We start from the raw sequence: 18,113 nt of genomic DNA on the forward strand, positions 1-18,113 counted from the left end.
AGGAGCGAAATTCATCTGTTTTCAGCAAAAATTTAGAACCCTGGTCCATACACGGGAATAAAGCTAAAGAAAGTCAAGTAAAGACAAAAGTTGTAAAAATTTTTTGCCCCAAACCATATGGTACATCAAAATTTCTCTAGCCCCCAAACTAAAAGTTTATCATGAGCTCCCAAGTTACATACGTGCCGGGCTTGATAGGCCAGCCTTCTCTACCTCACTAGATAATCATCTCTTCACCCAATAATCTAGCTCACTAGATAATCTAGTTTTTCATATACAAGTCTTATTATATAGGATCTTAAACCTTTTGAACTAAGGCTCTGAGAAAACGTATCAACATTAGATGTTTTTGGAAAAAAAAAACTTTTTTAATCACACAGTACAACTTAGGCACTCACAACATACACACACTCACCACTATGAACACACGTACACAAATTGTACCCTCTATGAGCATAGCACAGCGCCGTTAAATCCTAGAATATTTGCTCTCATGGGGAGTCGAACCCAGGACCTGAGGTGCTACTAGAACTCCTATAACCACTAGGTTACAGGCCATTTTGTAGATGCTTTTGGAAAAACTAATAGGATAAGAACAAAATTTTCTACAAAACTTGAGAAACTCTTGAAAGAAAAGTTTGAGTATAAAATTCCTTGAAAAAGTAATAGTGAAAATATTTTTTGAACTTTTTAAATATAAATATTTTAGGAAACACAAAACGTTAAGGAATATTTCCTTTTTTGAGATTGTCAAGGAATATTTCCTAGATAACTTTTGTGCATATCTTGTGAAAAAATTATTTAAGAATACCTTATAGCAAAAATATATTTTTAACACAAACTTGTCAAAGCATATTATTAGGAAAAACTTTACCTTTTACTTTCAAGATCTTGTTTCACGAAGAAAAGTTTTAAAGAAAATAAATAAATTAAATTAAGAAGAAAGTTTTTTTGGAATCGGAGCTCCTAGCCTAAGAGGGGGAGGGGATGAATTAGGTAAACTTAAAACCTTAATCTATGATCTCCACTAAATTGCACAAAACATAAACTAAATCATGCTATGTAGATGTGCAACAAAGGATTTAACTATGTGATAACCCACTCAACAAGAGTTTGCAACCTAGAGCCAATCCTAGCAAGATACAAAGTAAAGCCAGACAAGTTCCAAATATGAAATACGGAAACGTAAAGAAGTAGGTTAGAGAGATGCAAACTGGCAACGTGCTTTTATCCTATGGTATTGGTAGGCAAATGTCACTCCAAGCCCATGTTGGAGATCCACCAAGAATACGCTTTCGGTCACATAGTCTCTCATAGTCAAGGGCTCGATGTCACAACTAAGGCTCACCCCAAGTAGATGAAAACCTTTCCACAAAGGCAATCCTCACCACCCTTTGCACCAGTCACATTATGCTGTTTTCACTACGGAGCTTAACATAAAGAAGGGATCTCCTCATCCCCGAATACGGTTGTCGACTTGTCATCGTGCTTGACACCAAACCGGAGAGTCAACGATTTGCCGGTAAGCCACTAAGGCTCTAGGGGTCCAACACATGGATTACAGTGTTGGTTCATTAAAGAACCAAACACAAAGCAGATAAACCCTTCCTCTCTCATTTTTCTCATGGTCTAATCTAGCACTAACACTCACTAAGCATGTGCTAAAGCCATTGGGTATGATCACTTAGCGCTATGGTGGTTTGAATGTCTTCTTCAACGTGTATGAGCTTCCGTTAGACTCTAGCAATTCCAAATGGGCAAGTATAGAGCGGGTATATAAATAGCCCACCAACATGCTCTTTGACTAATGAGATGGTGCTTGTACTGACGCCTCTTTAGCACTGGATCATCCGTACTTGATCCAATACCGCGACTGTTCATCCGTGTTGCTAAATTTCTTCGTCTTCTTCTAAATATTGATATGCACCATTCGTTCTTAGGCCATCACATTACTCGGTATGTTGGACCATCTCAGTTTGTGGACACCCTAAAATTATTCTATCTCTAGACCATCGCACTTGCTATGATTTAGACCATTTAGTTTGAGCATCTTGACTATGATTTGGACTTCATCCATGGAATCTAGAAATTCTACAAATATGCTTACAAATTTTTTAGTCTTATTAATTATGTTGTCATTGGATCATCAAAATTATAATAATAATTTAATGGGACCATTTTAAAGGTTAAGATAGAGACGGTACTTGGCCACTCGACATAGGCAGCCACAACCAAGAAAGGTCACCGACCACTTTCACTGCGCCACATAGTCCTCCGAGAGATCTATTGTATAGCGGGAAGCCGGGAACAAAGGCATATGCACAATGCACAGGCCTGCATGGGAGAGATGAGAAGGTATACAAAAGGAAGTGGAGAAATGAGAAAAATGAGGAACATGGTGTCATTCTCATCATTTCTGACACTAGGACGTAGCAGTTGATCATCCTTCGGCTCGATATGCATGGGGCACGAATGGAAAGGGGAGATAAGGAGTAATGACGACACGCGGAGAGCTCAGCTCATTGGCCTGTGTTAGTGTTAGCTCATACTCACTCCGTATTTAGAAGTCATTTTATTCTAGAAATAAGTCTATTTTATCCTCTGAACTTGTCACTAAATCTGAAAAACACCCCTCAACTAAAAAAACCGGATAAATTACCCCCTTCAACTCTCAAAAACCGGACAAACTACCACTGAACCATCTTAGGGTGGTTTTCAATGTGGGGACCCACCTGTCATCCTCATCTCTCTCCATTCTTTCTTTATCTCTCTCCATCTCGCCGCCGCCACCCTCCGGTTCCACCACGCCGCCAAGCTCGCCGCCGGTTCCTCCCCACTGTCCGAGCTCACTGCTGCTACTAGTTCCTCCCTGACGCCACCACTGCTGGTAACTTCGCACACCGCCCAAGGTCTCCGCAACCTACGCGGATTTCTCCCCATTGCTCAAGCTCCCCGCCGCCGCTGATTCCTCCCAGCCAGCCGTGCTCTCCACTGCCGCTGTTAGTTCCTCCCCGTCACCGCATGCCCTTGTCCCGCCGCCGTCGGCTCCTCCCCACCGAAGCACACCCCTGTCCCGCTGCCACTGGCGAGATCCTTGGTCGCAACCGAGCTCTGAAGTGGCCTCGACGGGTCAAGGCATGGCAGCGGCGGCGGCGGGACAAGAAGAGGCGGCAAGTCAGGGGTGGCTACTCCGGCTGCCCGTTCATCGCCGAGGTAGGGGCAGGCACGATCGCCACAGCGTGGGCATGAGGAGGACCGCAGGAGAGTCACGCGGGAGAGAGAGAGGAAGAGAGAAAGGAGAGAGATGAGGATGACATGTGAGTCCCAACATGGATAACCACCCTGAGATGGTCTGGGGGTAGTTTGTCCGGACTTTTAGAGTTGAAGAGGGTACTTTATCCGATTTTTGAGTTTGGGGGTGTTTTTTTTCGACTGGTGACAAGTTCAGGTAAAATAGACTTATTCCTTTATTCTATGATAAATCAATAAGAAGCAAAATGATCTTTCTTGTCTATCAGTACGATTGGTGCATACATATCTCGCGTAAGGAGAACATGCATGAGTACAAACGGGCATTTCAAAGATATTTTTAATCTTCCTTTCCTTTTTTGTACTTGGGCTCAATTCCTTTTTGTAGAGGCTGCTGGAGCTTTGAGTTGCTACAGATTTGGATAGAAACCTGTTTGCAACAGTTTGGATTTTGAATTAGTCCTGCTTCAATTTCAATTTGGTGGAAAATAGTTTCTCTAGCAGTCAATTCGATTTGGTTTGGTTTCACATGAGAAACGGTTTGGTTTGGTATATGATACTAATAGCGCCGAGCGGCTGCTATGCGTGTCCTCCTGCTTGCTTGACTAGTCGTGCTCATCGTCTTAACCATAGTAGCGTGTAGCAATTCAAAGTACCACCACTAGCACGCTTCTTTCACTACTTACCGGTCTCCATCTTCCTTTCTACCTTTGATGGGGACGTGTGGTTTGGTTTTCACGTGCTATGAGGTGGTCTAGAGTAGGCATATTTAACAAAAATAGTTTGGTATGAATTTAGTCCAGATCTCATACCATTGGCAGCTTAAGCTACATGTCGTGAACGACTTGTAGTTTTTAAACACTCATCTTTTCTACCTAATTATATAAAAGGCAGAGCTCCTGCCATGTTCTTTAAAAAAATAAATTTGGTGCATACATATACACATATTAAATAGACTAAAATAATTTATTTTTTATATAAATTTTCAATCCTAGATGGATTTATTTTTTGGATGGAGGGAGCACATTGCATTTTGGGGGAAATACATGAAAAACGCATTATGTTTAGGCTCTCTTTAAGTAAAATGGCCTCAGAAAGATTTGGAAGTTAGGTCGGCTTTCAGGTCGCACAGATGTCACCATGTAATTATTTAGCACGCTGTGTTTTGGGGGTTGGTTCCACTTCTCTATAACTAATTCTTTTGCAATTGTAACTATTTTTTCTCTCTTAATGAAAAATGTGGTTAGACACCATCGCAAAAAAAAAATGGAAGTGGAGAAAAGGACAAGGCCACCGGCTATTCCTCGTCTGCCACAGAATATCCTCCAGCCCAGGGTGCATGAGGCCATGAGCATTCATCAGCAACCATGGCTTAAATAAAACAAAGCCAGCCTCCGACCCCAATCCGTGCACGCCATGTAAACACAAAAACGCTAAACATAAAATTTTACGAAGAAATCTTACTAATTTGAAGTACTAAATGAAATATATTTATATTTACAAAAAAATTTGTATAGATGAGCTATAAATCGCGAGACGAATCTAATGAGCCTACTTAATCCATGATTGGCAACAACGATGCTACAGTAAACATCCGCTAATTATTAATTAATCATAGATTAATTAACATCATTAGATTCGTCTCGCGATTTACAACATATTTGTGCAAAAAATTTATAAATAAATTTTATTTAGTACTTCAAATTAGCAAAATTCGGTCGAAAAAAATTTGTGTTTACACACCAGGAACTAAACACGGCCTGACTTCAAATAATCGCATATCCAAACCCCCACCCACTTAATTCCCCTTAATTCCATCCCACGCTCCACATCCCCATCCGGGCAGCCGTCCCGTTCTCGTTTTCCATCCCCTCGGCGCCGGCCGGGCCGCGCCCGCGCCCCGCTCCACGCCGCCTCCACCCACCCCTGCCGCATTCTTGGGACTGGTCTCTTTCGTGACGCCGCGGGAAGAGAACCCCGCGCCCCCTGGGGCACTCGTCGCTGTCGAGCGGCTGGCCGGCGGCCGAGGGAGAGAAGAAGCCGCGGCGGCCGCGGCGGTTTTTGGTTTGCTGGCCGGCCCGGAGTTCGATTCCTCTCCTGATTGGGGTGCGTATATTCAGATATTCCTCCTCGTCTCGGTTCGTTGTCCGGGCTCTGTTCTGTGTTGTACAGCTCTGATTCGATTCCTCTCAACTCCTTTTCGTTTCTCTATTATTGTTGGGTGGGGTTACGGAAGGCGGTTTCTAGTACAGGGCTGGCTGAGGCGCCGTCGCTGTCCCTCCCAACCGTCTTCCTCTGGGGGAGTGCCTGGTCGCCGGCGGACGGCACCGCCGCGCCGGAGGCAGCTGCTAATCGCCACGTCCGCTCGGCGTTGCGCGCCGGGTCGTCTCCTGCTGTCCTGCGGCGGATCGTCGCGTACTGCACGCGGCGAGGCCGGCATCTCTCTTCGGGAGACGGGCGCGGGCGTTCTTGCGCCGGAGTTGCCGCTCAGGTGAGATAGGGGCGGGCTGATCTTTATCTCAAAGCTGGATCGTTCCTTGGAGATTGAATTGGTACTTCATTAGGGATCGTTAGTGATTTGCTCTGTAGCTCCGCAAGATTTGGAGCGCCAATTTTCTTGGAACTTCCCTTTCTGGTGCCTTTTTCGTTACTGGATGGTAACGGGCGCGCACTCGGTTCCGTGTTCCTCGATCTGTAGCAAGTTTTAATCTTTGAGACACCCAAGCAACAGTGCTCTCCGGTACTCCTGGAGCTGCTACTTTTAGCCCGTCGTGCAAGAATTTACTCATCTCCAGCCCTTGCTCTGGTGATTTGGGGACTAAAATTATATTCCATCTGGCCATGCAGTTTGTAGCCGATCGATGGAGCTGTAGTGATTCTGGTCAATTTGATACGAATTCCTAGTTCGTCTCGGGAAACTTTACGGCCTCCTTTTTTGGTACTTCTTAGACTTATTGTTAATTGCAGCTAAATGTGTAGTGGCTGCATTTCTTTTCACTACTGAGCACTCTTTCCATGTCATTTTCTTATTTACCTTTTATTAGGATGTTAGATTCCATGTCACAGTCTCACATGCTCCCACCCCATTTATTTAACTTTTTTTGCTTACTTTCGAGTGCCACTGTTTGTTCCGCATGATTGATGTGTTCCTTCACATGGTCGGTAATATGCTACTCTTAGGAGATGTACCATTTATGTTTTTAATGGATTCTTGGCCTTCTGCATTTTGTAGGCCACAGAACTTAGCGTGGTGCCTGCCTAGAAAGTGGAAAAAATAGAATACATAGTGGAAGATGAGATCAGTAGTTCGGTCCCTCCGGCAGCTCCGCCGTTTCACCCAGTACCATGCAGAGAGGCACTCATCAGCAACCAGATTGATCAGGCAGCAGAATGCTTTGATCATGTGCAGTTCGACATCCCGTTCACTGAGCACACTACATCGTGCTGGTGAAATTAGCCGAATTGCAAGTCCAGGTGTGGAGCTAATGAGGACCATGTTCTCCACCGTTGCTGCTGATTCAGTCAAAGGTTCACTTCTCATTTCTCTTTATGTGTGCTGCCTTTTGGGGGCCTTTTGAATCAACTTAATTACTTTCTTACACTGTCAGATACTGGAAGAGGTGGTCCAATGGTGGAATATGAGAGGAGAATAGCATCAGGAGAGCTTGTAGATGGCGATAGCTTTCAGGTGTTGCTCTGGTCCTTGACCAAAGGCTCATTTATTGGATAGCTTCCTTCAATGCTGTGGTAAAAAGTTTTCCCATCTTTTTACTGGTTCATACAGCTTAACACAATTCAACAATTACAAAGGCTATATGAGGAGTTGATTGAGAATGAAGAAGACTGCCAGCTGGATAGATATAAGTCATCTGAGAAATCAGGACGGTAAGACTAAGAGCAGTTTGAAGGCACTGAGATGACATTTTGTGTATAGTGCATCACCTTAACATCAGTCTTTCATATTGAAGGAGTCGATGGCTATGGTCCCGCCTCATTACCCAGCCTTCTACCTATGCTCCAGTTAAGGGGCTGTACCTGTATGGAGGTGTTGGTACAGGGAAGACCATGCTTATGGACCTGTTCTATGAACAATTGTATGTATATCAGTTCAGGACAAGATTTCCTTCAACCACTTCATGAATTATGATAATGATGTTATGAATCATCATTGTGTAAATACTGCTAAAATTGCACTAAATCTTCCTCAGCAGTCCACTACTAAGTAGTTTGTGAATATATTAATGCTCTTCTGGTACATCAGTCTGTTAATTCGTAGTTGCAAAAGGTCTAAGTAGTTTGTGAATATATTAATTGCTCTTCTGGTACATTAGTCTAAGTAATTCCATATCACAACTGTTATGACAACTATTCACTTATTCAGATCCCAAGGGTCGGTATTTTTTTTCTTCGCGGTTCTTTTTGGATCTTGTACAATTGCGAATTAACAGAGCAAACTGTAGAAACAGTAAATGCACTAGTATATATCCACATTGTAGTGAAATTGTTCGAAGACTAGTGGCATGTGAACTGGAAGATGGTCTAGCAGAAGAAAAATGGCTTCCCTTTTCATGAATTTTCCAACTGGTTGCTTTAGTAATATCACTAACATTGAAAATTTCTTAAAACGGATAGTTGACATTTCTGAAACATGGTACATTTTGATCTGAGTCCAAATATGTGGCACATCAACAGGCCGGATGCTTGGATCCTATTAGTGGAAGGTGAGAGGGAAAACCTCCAAAAGACCAAAACCATAATGTTTCAGAGCACCTTATGGATACTTTGCCACTGAATGCAACGTACATATAGATACAACAACTACCTTAGATTTGAGAATTCAATGTTAATCGTTGATGTATATCTGCCAAGGAGAAACATATTATACTATTTTACTATTTTTCAATAGTCAATAATTTGTTCGTACAGATGTATATCAAACATGTTTATTCACATATAAACTATGGCGCTATTTTGTCTTCTCAAACACGCAGGAGAGCTGCGTAGCATTTTGATTAAGAAGAAGAAGAATAAAAGTACAATGGGCAGGGCAAAGAAGATCCCTACCATAGACAAACCAATGTATTGCATATAGGTAGCACAAACTATATAGAAGAAATATAAAGTTGATGTAGTGATGGAAATCATTGATACTTGCTCACTGTGAGTTGCATTCTTATGCAACTGCTGTAGTGATGGAAATCATTGATCCTTGCTCATTAAAGGATTCACTACACTTCTCTTAAGAAATTCCCTTGCCTGGCTGTAGTGGTTAGGTGGCCTCAGTAGCACTCCTCAGGTCCTGGGTTCGACTCCCCGTGGGAGCGAATTTCAGGCTGAGGATAAAAAAATCCCCTCGCCTGTCCCCGCAACCAAAGCACAGGAGGCAGCGGCCCGAAGGATGGCCCGTTCTCATGCGGTGACGGCCCGGGTGTCAGGCGGCTTGTGTAAGGGTGGGGGCAGAGGTTCGGGGATTTTTCTCGGCCTGCGTGAGAAGGCCTCTTCTTACGTACAATGCCCGGGGGGCAGCTTGCCCCTCGCAGGTTGAGTTTTTTTTATATTTCTTGAAATATGAATTTTCTCTGTTTTAGTGAAGCTGGATTGATTATCATGGACTGAACCAGGAATAACCTTCTGCAGCCTGTTGGCTAAAAGCTCTTTCAGAATCTAAGAGCAAATTAGGCTAAGAATTGGCATGAAATCATTCAATTTTATTATACATCTTAGTCACTAAGGTAAACTGAAGTATTAATGAAAATTTGTGAGGCTTTCTGGTTATGGAATTGATCACACAGGTCACAAACCTTCCTTTGATTACATCCCAGCACCTTTTGCAGAACATATCATAAAACTTACGTGATGCAGGGGTTATGTCAATTTATACTCTCAGCATAAAAAAAGATGAAAATATAAGCAAATAGGCAGAATTTGTGCTTGTTGCCTCAGCAGTTAACTAATCTTTAGTAGGAACCTGTACTGCCTGTTACCAACAGAAATCTTGTCATATTTTCTTGTTGATGGAAAAGCTAGTTGGAAGGATGAAATGCTGACATGCGTTTGTGTCTTTTTTTTTCATTCAGCAAGATAATTTGATTCCTAATAATCTGGGAAAAAAACAAATTTTGCATCCAAATCTCATGGCTTTGCAGTATATTTAGACAAATAATTTTTATTTATGCTGATTTTTCACTTTAGATAACTGATGTTATTCCTTCTTGGCAGGCCATCTAATTGGAGGAAAAAACGTATTCACTTCCATGATTTTATGTTGAATGTACATAGTCATCTTCAGGTAATTTTTTTTTTATCATTGTCTTCTTAAGTTCCCAGCTCCAAGCTTCAGGAAGATATGTTATCAATGTTGTCATGACACATTTCTATATGCAGATGCATAAAGGTGTTTCAGATCCCCTTGATGTTGTAGCAGCCGAGATTTCAGATGAGGCTATCATATTATGTCTTGATGAGTTTATGGTATTTTCTACTGGGGTTAAATATTGCAGCAATTTGCTAATATTTATGTTTGTAACATGTCCAACTGTACCGCGCAGGTAACTGATGTTGCAGATGCTATGATTCTGAACCGGCTGTTCAGACAATTGTTCAGCAAAGGCGTTGTATGTGGCTACTATTTTCTTCCACTTTCTTATGCGACTCAAATACTAGGTTATCTATAAAATGCATCAACGTTTCATACGGATTTATTTGCGTGTCTTGTGCTCAGATTCTTGTTTCGACTTCTAACCGCGCTCCTGATAAGCTTTATGAAGGTGGCTTACAACGGGACCTTTTCTTGCCTTTCATTGACACCTTGAAAGTATGAGTTATTTCACATTTATTAATTTCTATGCGCTGTCAAGTGAAGTTTAATATGCTAGTATGGTCGTGTTTACTTTTGTGCACCATTGCAGGAAAGGTGCATCGTTCACCCCATTGGATCTGCAGTAGACTATCGTCAATTGGGTTCTGTATGTTACCAACTTTTACAAGTTACCATATTTGATTTCTTTCCCTTTCCCTTTTTTGACATCTTCAATCTGATATCTGATCAGGCCGAGCAAGGTTTCTATTTCGTCGGGAAACATTACAGTACACTTCTGAAACAGAAGCTCCAATCTTTAAGTGGAGATGAGGAACCCAGACCACAAACTGTTGAAGTAATTATGGGAAGGAAATTACAGGTCTGCTAGTAGTATTTCCAAGCACTCCACATAAAACACATTTTTTGCTATTACTTAACCATGACTTTGCAGGTTCCCCTTGGAGCAAATGGTTGTGCGTATTTTCCATTTCAAGATCTTTGTGATAGACCTTTAGGTGCAGCAGATTACTTTGGACTCTTTAGTAAGTATACATTGCTGCAATATAATTTCTACTGTTTGGATTCCGAAACTCTTGACATAACCTAACTGATACCCAATTGTTACTCTGCAGAAAAATTTCACACCCTGGCACTTGATGGCGTTCCAAAGTTTGGATCTAGTAACAGAACAGCAGCTTATCGGTTTGTCACACTGATTGATGTATGATCCTTGTTTCTTTCCAATTTATTATGTTTATGTGTTTCTTAGTCTCAGTATGTGCAGACAACCTTTTGTGTTTCTAATATCTTAACTTATGACACCATGCAACTCAACATTCAGTATGGTTGCCTCAAACTTAGACGCCTTATTGTTGTTCTTATTTGAACTTAGACACCTTGAAATGCATTCCCCTTATTCTGGATTCTGAAATTCTCCGCTGAATGATTTTGCATACTGCAGCCAAGTGTTCTTATATCTAAATAACTAATGAATATTTAGGTTATGTATGAGAACAAAGCAAGGTTATTGTGCACAGCTGAGGCAGGACCGATAGAACTGTTTGAGAATATCGTGACTGTTGCTGAAGCACACAAGATTTCACCTAGATCTTCGCGCTCACAGAAAAGCGATGACCCTGACCTATGTGTGGACAACGAGCTTGGATTTGCAAAGGATCGTACCATTAGCAGGTAATGAGAAATAAATTCAGACATGTTTTCAGCTGTCTGTAGATTTTTTTATTTGAATTCTTGTCTGCCACGCCGATTTAGAATGAACCCTTTGAGGCTACATTAAACTGATGCTATCAGCCCTTTTGTGTTATCACAGGTTGACAGAGATCAACAGTAGGGAATACTTGGAGGACTTTGAAGCGAGATTGCAGCAGCACCAGCAGCAACCGCAGCCCGTTCAAGGTGTAGATAATGCTGATGTTGTACTAGCATAATAAGCAGCAGCCTTCTGTGCCCTCACATTTGGAATTCTTGTACTCAGCCCACCTTGCTTACATAGGAATCTGAAAAGCTACGCTTTTCCAACAGTGATGCATGTAAAATGTGCAATAAGCTATGTAAGAGTATTTTTTGCGTACGGGTGGGTGACCCATAAAATTACTCATCTATATTGAATTTCTGAAAGAAAAATGTATTGTATCTCACATGTAACCCAGACCTTCAGAGAGGCCTATGCTCAAAAACGAGTTGACCCTCATTGTTTTCTCACAGTTTTGATGTTGTCCTTATTTCATACAGGACCACTACTTTGCTTAGACATAATATCATGGCTCACATCATCAGTCAACTACATTAGTCCATAAAAATACTAGGCTAAAAGCATCATTGAACTTTCTGAATAAGAAAAAGAGGGTTAACTATTGAACATATTTCATTATTGTTTTTCCTGGCTTTCCTGACATACTTGCCTTGGGCGTAAAGCTCTGTTCATAGCTGTTGCGCCATATCTGCAGAGCTGCTATATGTTTCAAGGAAAGCTTACTTTTTCTGGAACTGAATGCACAAAACGAACAATGCGTTTATAAAGATGGCTACCTAAAATTTCTGTATATTCCCTAAAAAAAACTCTGTATATGCCTCTAAAAAAGGTTCTGTGTACAAATGTATTGTGAGAAAATAAGGGGAATGAATATCCACCTAAGTGTATTATGGTCTTATCTCTATTCTTTCTAGAATCAACAAAGTTTTATTTATCTGAAGAATCAGCAAATCTAGAAAGATAGATCGGAGCACAAAGGTATCAGCAGGCGTCAACTGCAACTCTTTAGGTGCAAGAAGTCACAGCAATTTTATGATGTCGTTTGGTCGCTAGCTAGATAGTTCCTTCCTTCAACGCTGACGGAGACAGAAAGATAGCTAAGTGGGAGACGGTATAATTACACCATAAGAAGATATAAAATTGACCACTGATGCTAGTTGTAGCTAAGTAACTCTTCTTAGGAAAAGATGGTTCATATTTTTCTTTCAGTGTGGTATTCAGACTCAGAGGCATTAGTTTTAACTTTGTTTTTCTAATTCTGCGCCTCTTCCATTCTTTTTGTAATTATATAATCTGAAAACAGATGAATAAATACTTACATATCGCAATTTACAGTGTTTCCTATAAACTTTATTCAAATTGAAGCATCTCAATTTTACGAAGTTTTAACTAGGAGCAACAGTACGAATGGGAACATTCATCCCGAGTCGTCATATATGTCACTCCTAATATATTGCCTCTTTTGCGGGACACGAGCAGCAGCCGCAGAACCAGCAAGAACAAATATTGTTGGTCAGTGTGGTATGCATTCCAGTTATGCCTTGGTCAAGATTTGTGTGTTGCCGCTACCAAGCATGGAGTTTCTTTGTGAGCGGACAACGTAGAGTTCATTATTTGTTAATGTTTGTTTGGTCTGGTTCCTGCATAGTACATACCTTCCCCTAATCCGACCTGATCCAAGCAGATTGATTCCTGGTATAGTTGGCAGATCCATCCACTGGACTATGAGAGTAGGCTCACTCAGCGCAGTGCTGCTAGTGGAGTTGGACGGTGTTTGTTTTTTCTTTTTTTTGCATACCACAGCCAGCAATTCCCTGAATTATTTTATATGCTGGCTATTATCTGAGTATGGCATTATCGGTGACCAAAAGAAACAAGGTGTAGAACATTATCCTCATAAGCCTACGAACATTGGTACCCTATCATATGAGAATGATATGAGTAAATTTCAGCTGAATCATCACATTGGTTTTGCTTCCTACTTTGCATTATTAGAGATATCACTGTTCTATCTGCTGTTGCAGTGCACGTATTTTGCTCGCATAGCAAATTTCTTATCACATTGGTTTTGCTTCCTACTTCGCTCGCTTGTCACAAGTTAGAAAATATTTATAGATGGAATACAAATGCCATTTATAGCATTTATCGCAAAACTTCAATTTTTTCAGTGGAAATATTATTCCATTAATTCAAGAGCTCAGTGCGATTGCTGGCCAGTCCTCGACACTGCAGGCGTGCCAACCAAAAGAGTTGTGAGGATACTTTATGACCCAACTGCTTAATGTTTTCTGTTAGCTACCATCTAATTAACCGCCTAATTCTTTATTTCCTGATCCTAATCTAATGTGGCATTTGGTATTGTATTACTAATATAAAACCAAAAATATGCCTATCCCAGAATTTTTCGTACGAATCGTGTTATAATTATTACTATACTCTCTCCAGTCTGTTCCAAATTGCATATCAATTTCGGCAAATCTAATATTTTTTTTTGCTATATATGTAGATATATCTAGATGCATAACAAAAAAAAAATAATATATATCTAGATTTGCTAAAACAATCTACATATTTATTTTTTAAAAAACTATAGTCTAATTTTTTAAGTAAAAAAATGCACATGCAACATTCCCGTCCTATTTCAGAGGTTTTGCCGGACTGTCTCCGCTCCTTCCCAAGGTTTTTTTTCCCGACCGGTTAACCCAAACCGCCGGCCACCGGTTCCGGTTTACCGAACCGGTTGGACCGGTAACCGGTGGAAACCGGTTGAATTCAAATCCAAATTCAAATAAATTCAAAAGCTCCCGTGCAACCGGTTCCGACCGGTTTACCGGCCGGTTTGACCGGTTTGAATTCAAATCCAAATTTAAAAGCTCCCGTGTAACTGGTTTACCGGCCGGTTTGACCGGTTTACCGACCGGTGTACCGGCCGGTTTGACTGGTGTGCCTTAATGGGCCGGTCCATTTTTTTTTCTTTTTTGTTTTAACTTCAAATCCCCGCAAACTATACTAAATAAACGAATTTTTGAGAAAATTTGACACCATTAGATTCGTCGCACCTTGAAGTATTTTTAGGGATTTTTTGGGATTTTTCCATTTTTTAGAATTCAAATTTAAAATTTGAATTTGGGCCGGTTTCTAACCGCCCGATACCGGAACCGGTCCGGGCCGGTAAGACCGGTAACCGCAGTAACCGGACCGGTTCCGACCGGTTTTTTTAACCCTGCTCCTTCCTCGACCGTCGCCAATATTCGGACGGTTCGCCGGGGACGGGACGGAATCACGGAAACCCCTCTGGCCCTCTCCAATTCCAAGGGCCGCCGCGTCCTCTCCGCTCCGTCCCACCTCGCAGTGCCTCCCCACCGCCCCTCCCGTCCGCGCCGGCCGGCCTCGCCCCGATCCAGATCCAGGTGCGCATCTTCCCTTCCCCCGTCGGCCGGCGTCCTCATCTCGCCCCGACGGCAGACGCCATTGGCCTGGAGTGGAGATCCGGACGGGGTTGCACGTTTCATTCCTGTCCCCTTCGCCTCTCTGGCTGGTTAGGATAGGATGGCCTCGCTTCTTGGTGATGTTTTGTGCGGCGGGATCTTTCCCCTTCGTTGCTTGAGCGCTGGAACCTAACTGTTCGTTTATATTTTTTTTTCGAAATAAGCAACCAATCTATCCAGTTTGCTGCGGATTTGGTCTTTTTTTTTGCGTGTCTGTTTTATTTCGAAATTCTTTTTTAGGAATTTGCCGGCTGCGCTTTTCCGCCGCTCTACCTTTGCCGTGTTAATGATTCCGTTGATGTTTTCTAGGAACTAGAATCACAATCCATCAATTCCAGTCACCAATTAGTGCGACAATGTGAATCTGTTACTCTCACGATGCTTGCGGATTTATGCTGCGATGAGTTTCTCGCCTGGATCTTGAACCGTCAGAAAGTAAAAAACAAACACTGATTTGAGAATTTATATTTCACCTTTGAACACCCAGAAAAATTGTGTGCAATTCCATTGCGACAGGGACCACCATAGTGCCGCATTAAGGAGTCATTTTCGCTATGTGCAGTGCGCACTGTTGTTCCACACTTCCACTTTGGCGATCCCACTACCAACATACCCGAATATTAGTTCCAGTTTGTTTTTTTATCCCTACATCCAAAAAAAACTCAAATCAAGGACACAGATAGTACTACATTTGAATCCTCTAATTTCTCCCAGGTTAGTAGCTGTAATATTTTTTCAAGGTTCTTTTTGTAAGGCCTTTACCATTGCTTTGAGGACCAGTTCATGTAATGGTACTATCCCATGCTCGCCACCCTCTTATATCTGATAATAGATTGGACTATGGAGTTTCACCTCTAAAATGGTACTTCAGATTCATTGCCATATATGTGATTTTCAATCTATTGGAATACAAAGAGAAAGAGGTGGAAGTGTGGAACCATGTGGAGAACATGCACGGTCTCTTGCAGTTTTCTTGCTTAGTGAACTAGCTTTCTCTGTGTAGCAATTAAAGCTTGCTGCTCGGGACAGGAAACTGTATTCTTGCACATGCTTTCAGTGCGTCCTCTTGTAACAATTGGGGCAAGTAAGCTCCCAGTGCTTACTATATATTAGTGTGGCAGAGTGCTAGTCCTGGTCCATTTTAACATAGCTAGGAGCTTGTATTGTCATGTCATAGTGGGGATATTTGTTCCAGAAATGGGTTATTGTGCAATGTCCATCTTTAAAATTTGCAGTGGACAGTTTCTTTTTTAAGGATGTGGTATCCTACAGATACAGTAGGTTATAATTCTTTCTAGAAATAATGATTGTCCGCCAGGATTCTGCTTTCAGTTTACAGTGGTAAATCTCCATATTCTGTTTATTTGTTGCGCTTGGCCAAACAGAAGTTGCAGCAGAATAGACCATCTTAAACAATAATCATTATTTCAAATTCGAGTCCCCTTTTGCGTTCTTTTACTGCAACATTATTTTGGGATTTTGAGTGGCTTAACTCATTCTAACGCCTTTCTCTGTTCTGTCAGTCATGAATAAATCATTTCCTCCCCTAAATAATGTATTGAATCTTTCTATGTCATCTGTTCTTATCCCTGTGTGATATTGCTTATTAGATCTTTTTACTCTTAAAAAATACTTCTGAGGGTTCGGATTTAGGATATATAGCTTTACAAAATCAAGAGAAAATTGTGAAATGGAAAGTATGAAGGCTGCAATGTAGACTGGAAATTTGTGGAACCAGTTAGGCAAGATAATGGTTGTTTTGTTTTTCTTTTATTTCGAGAATGGCTAGGGAGCTACCCATCATCCCATTAGAAAAGAAGAGTGACTGATTAGTATTAACGTAAATGACGATCTAGTGCATGGTCTGCCTATCTGATTGAGGTTGTGCTTTATTGATATGCGGAATATTTCTATTTTAATAAAGCTGTATCTCCAAATGTGAAATTTGTTTGTTTGCTTTGATATCTGTATGTTGAGTTCTTGTTCAATCACCTTAGTCTTACAGCGTATGGATATGTGTGGTGGTGTATTATATGTTCTGATGGATTTTATTTCCTCAATGTAACCTTTAACAGCTTCATGCAAGTTGTTCACCTTACGTATACGCCTGAATATTTTCTTACTATTTGCTTGGACAGGCTTCAAACTAATCAGTACACTGCCACCATGGTTCTGGATTCATTATCATCTCCTCACCGGAGGTCCCAGAACACATTCTTTGTGTCATCCACAAAAAAGCCTCAGTCATCTCGGGATGACAGTTGGTCTGCATTGGTTGAGCGGCACCGGTTCCTCTTGACAACGCTTGTTGTGCTTGCCTTCCTGTGCACCATCTATCTGTACTTCGCAGTAACCTTGGGGGCATCAGATGCTTGCGCTGGATTGACAGGGGCGGAGAGGATTGAGTGCCAGGCAAAATCCGCTCTGCAACATGGAAAGTTGAAATTCCTCTGACGCTGAGTTGTTTTGAGACTCATTGGTGAAGACCAAAATATTGAGTTTTATATGCGCTCTGGTCACAGGTCTTATTCTTCATACCTTGAATCTGTATATTTTGGGTGGTGGGTGGTGTGTATTCACGCTCATGTACTTGGACTGCGAGATTTACTGTACACCCCTAGAGGCAACAAATCTAAAAGTGATAGTGTTGAGTTATGGAAACGTTATGATGAAAGTAGGTCACCATATTATTCTTTTACCATGATGTACCAAAAACATCATGGCGCCATTATTCATCAAGGATATCTTGATATTGTCTCCCTTATGACATGTAACTCGAAATTAATTTGAAACTGTGCTTCCTGAGTACTTGTTGATCTGAAAGTGATACCCTTGTTTTTTTTTGTTTTTTTCTTCCTATTTCTTTTTTTTCATTTTTCTTCCTTCCCTTTAATCTCTCACCTTCATATCGGTTCTACCCCCTTGGCACTCACGCCCGCTCTACCTCTGCCCACACATTCCAACTCAGGCCCTTTGCCTTCTGCACTGATCGTGCCGTCGCCCGTCTCCGCGCTTGCTCCCATGCCGACTTCCCTGTTCCCTCTTGAGGACAAGGATGGGAACATGCCGACTTCCCTGTTCCTTCTTGAGGACAAGGATGGGAAACAGCGAGGAGAGGAGCCGCGGGGTCCGAGGACAAGGATGATACTCTGTCCACAAGGATGGGAAACAGCGAGGAGAGGAGCCGCGGGGTCTGAGGACAAGGATGATACTCTGTCCGTTTTTATTTACATATCGTATTAGATTTATTCTAAATTAAATTTGACAAATTTTGATCCAATTTATAGAAAGAAATATTAAAATT

The 18,113-nt window shown here is 41.6% G+C and overlaps 2 protein-coding genes across 6 annotated transcripts; both read left to right on the forward strand.

Moving 5' to 3' along the window:
- Positions 1-5,078: 5,078 nt before the first annotated feature.
- On the forward strand, positions 5,079-11,772 carry LOC120711968 (AFG1-like ATPase). Of its 5 annotated transcripts, XM_039997642.1 has the most exons (17): positions 5,079-5,355; positions 5,486-5,740; positions 6,097-6,187; positions 6,482-6,777; positions 6,858-6,937; positions 7,034-7,134; positions 7,218-7,343; positions 9,469-9,538; positions 9,634-9,720; positions 9,798-9,912; positions 10,017-10,063; positions 10,158-10,214; positions 10,299-10,427; positions 10,500-10,590; positions 10,681-10,769; positions 11,049-11,239; positions 11,379-11,772. In XM_039997642.1, the coding sequence occupies exons 4-17, from the start codon at positions 6,543-6,545 to the stop codon at positions 11,494-11,496; spliced, it is 1,536 nt and encodes a 511-aa protein (XP_039853576.1). In that variant the 5' UTR covers positions 5,079-5,355; positions 5,486-5,740; positions 6,097-6,187; positions 6,482-6,542; the 3' UTR covers positions 11,497-11,772. The 5 variants fall into 5 exon arrangements, with proteins under 5 accessions (XP_039853576.1, XP_039853575.1, XP_039853578.1 ...); XM_039997641.1 differs by lacking the exon at positions 6,097-6,187; XM_039997645.1 differs by lacking the exon at positions 6,097-6,187 and having other exon boundaries at positions 5,080-5,355; positions 9,798-9,863; positions 9,971-10,063.
- A 2,788-nt stretch (positions 11,773-14,560) lies between these two features.
- On the forward strand, positions 14,561-17,625 carry LOC120711969. The gene is made up of 2 exons (XM_039997647.1): positions 14,561-14,731; positions 16,948-17,625. The coding sequence occupies exon 2, from the start codon at positions 16,976-16,978 to the stop codon at positions 17,261-17,263; it is 288 nt and encodes a 95-aa protein (XP_039853581.1). The 5' UTR covers positions 14,561-14,731; positions 16,948-16,975; the 3' UTR covers positions 17,264-17,625.
- Positions 17,626-18,113: the final 488 nt, after the last annotated feature.

The sequence above is a fragment of the Panicum virgatum genome, chromosome 6K (assembly GCF_016808335.1).
Source record: "Panicum virgatum strain AP13 chromosome 6K, P.virgatum_v5, whole genome shotgun sequence".
In the NCBI taxonomy this organism is placed as follows: Eukaryota; Viridiplantae; Streptophyta; class Magnoliopsida; order Poales; family Poaceae; genus Panicum; species Panicum virgatum.

What these genes read in the sequence shown, in the direction of transcription:
- LOC120711968 (XM_039997642.1), top strand. Translation starts at nt 6,543, where the DNA reads ATGAGATCAGTAGTTCGGTCCCTCCGGCAGCTCCGCCGTTTCACCCAG. An exon ending in TGCTGCTGATTCAGTCAAAG is followed by an intron (nt 6,778 to 6,857) that starts GTTCACTTCTCA and finishes TTACACTGTCAG; the next exon opens with ATACTGGAAGAGGTGGTCCA. An exon ending in CTTTCATTGACACCTTGAAA is followed by an intron (nt 10,064 to 10,157) that starts GTATGAGTTATT and finishes GCACCATTGCAG; the next exon opens with GAAAGGTGCATCGTTCACCC.
- LOC120711969 (XM_039997647.1), top strand. Translation starts at nt 16,976, where the DNA reads ATGGTTCTGGATTCATTATCATCTCCTCACCGGAGGTCCCAGAACACA.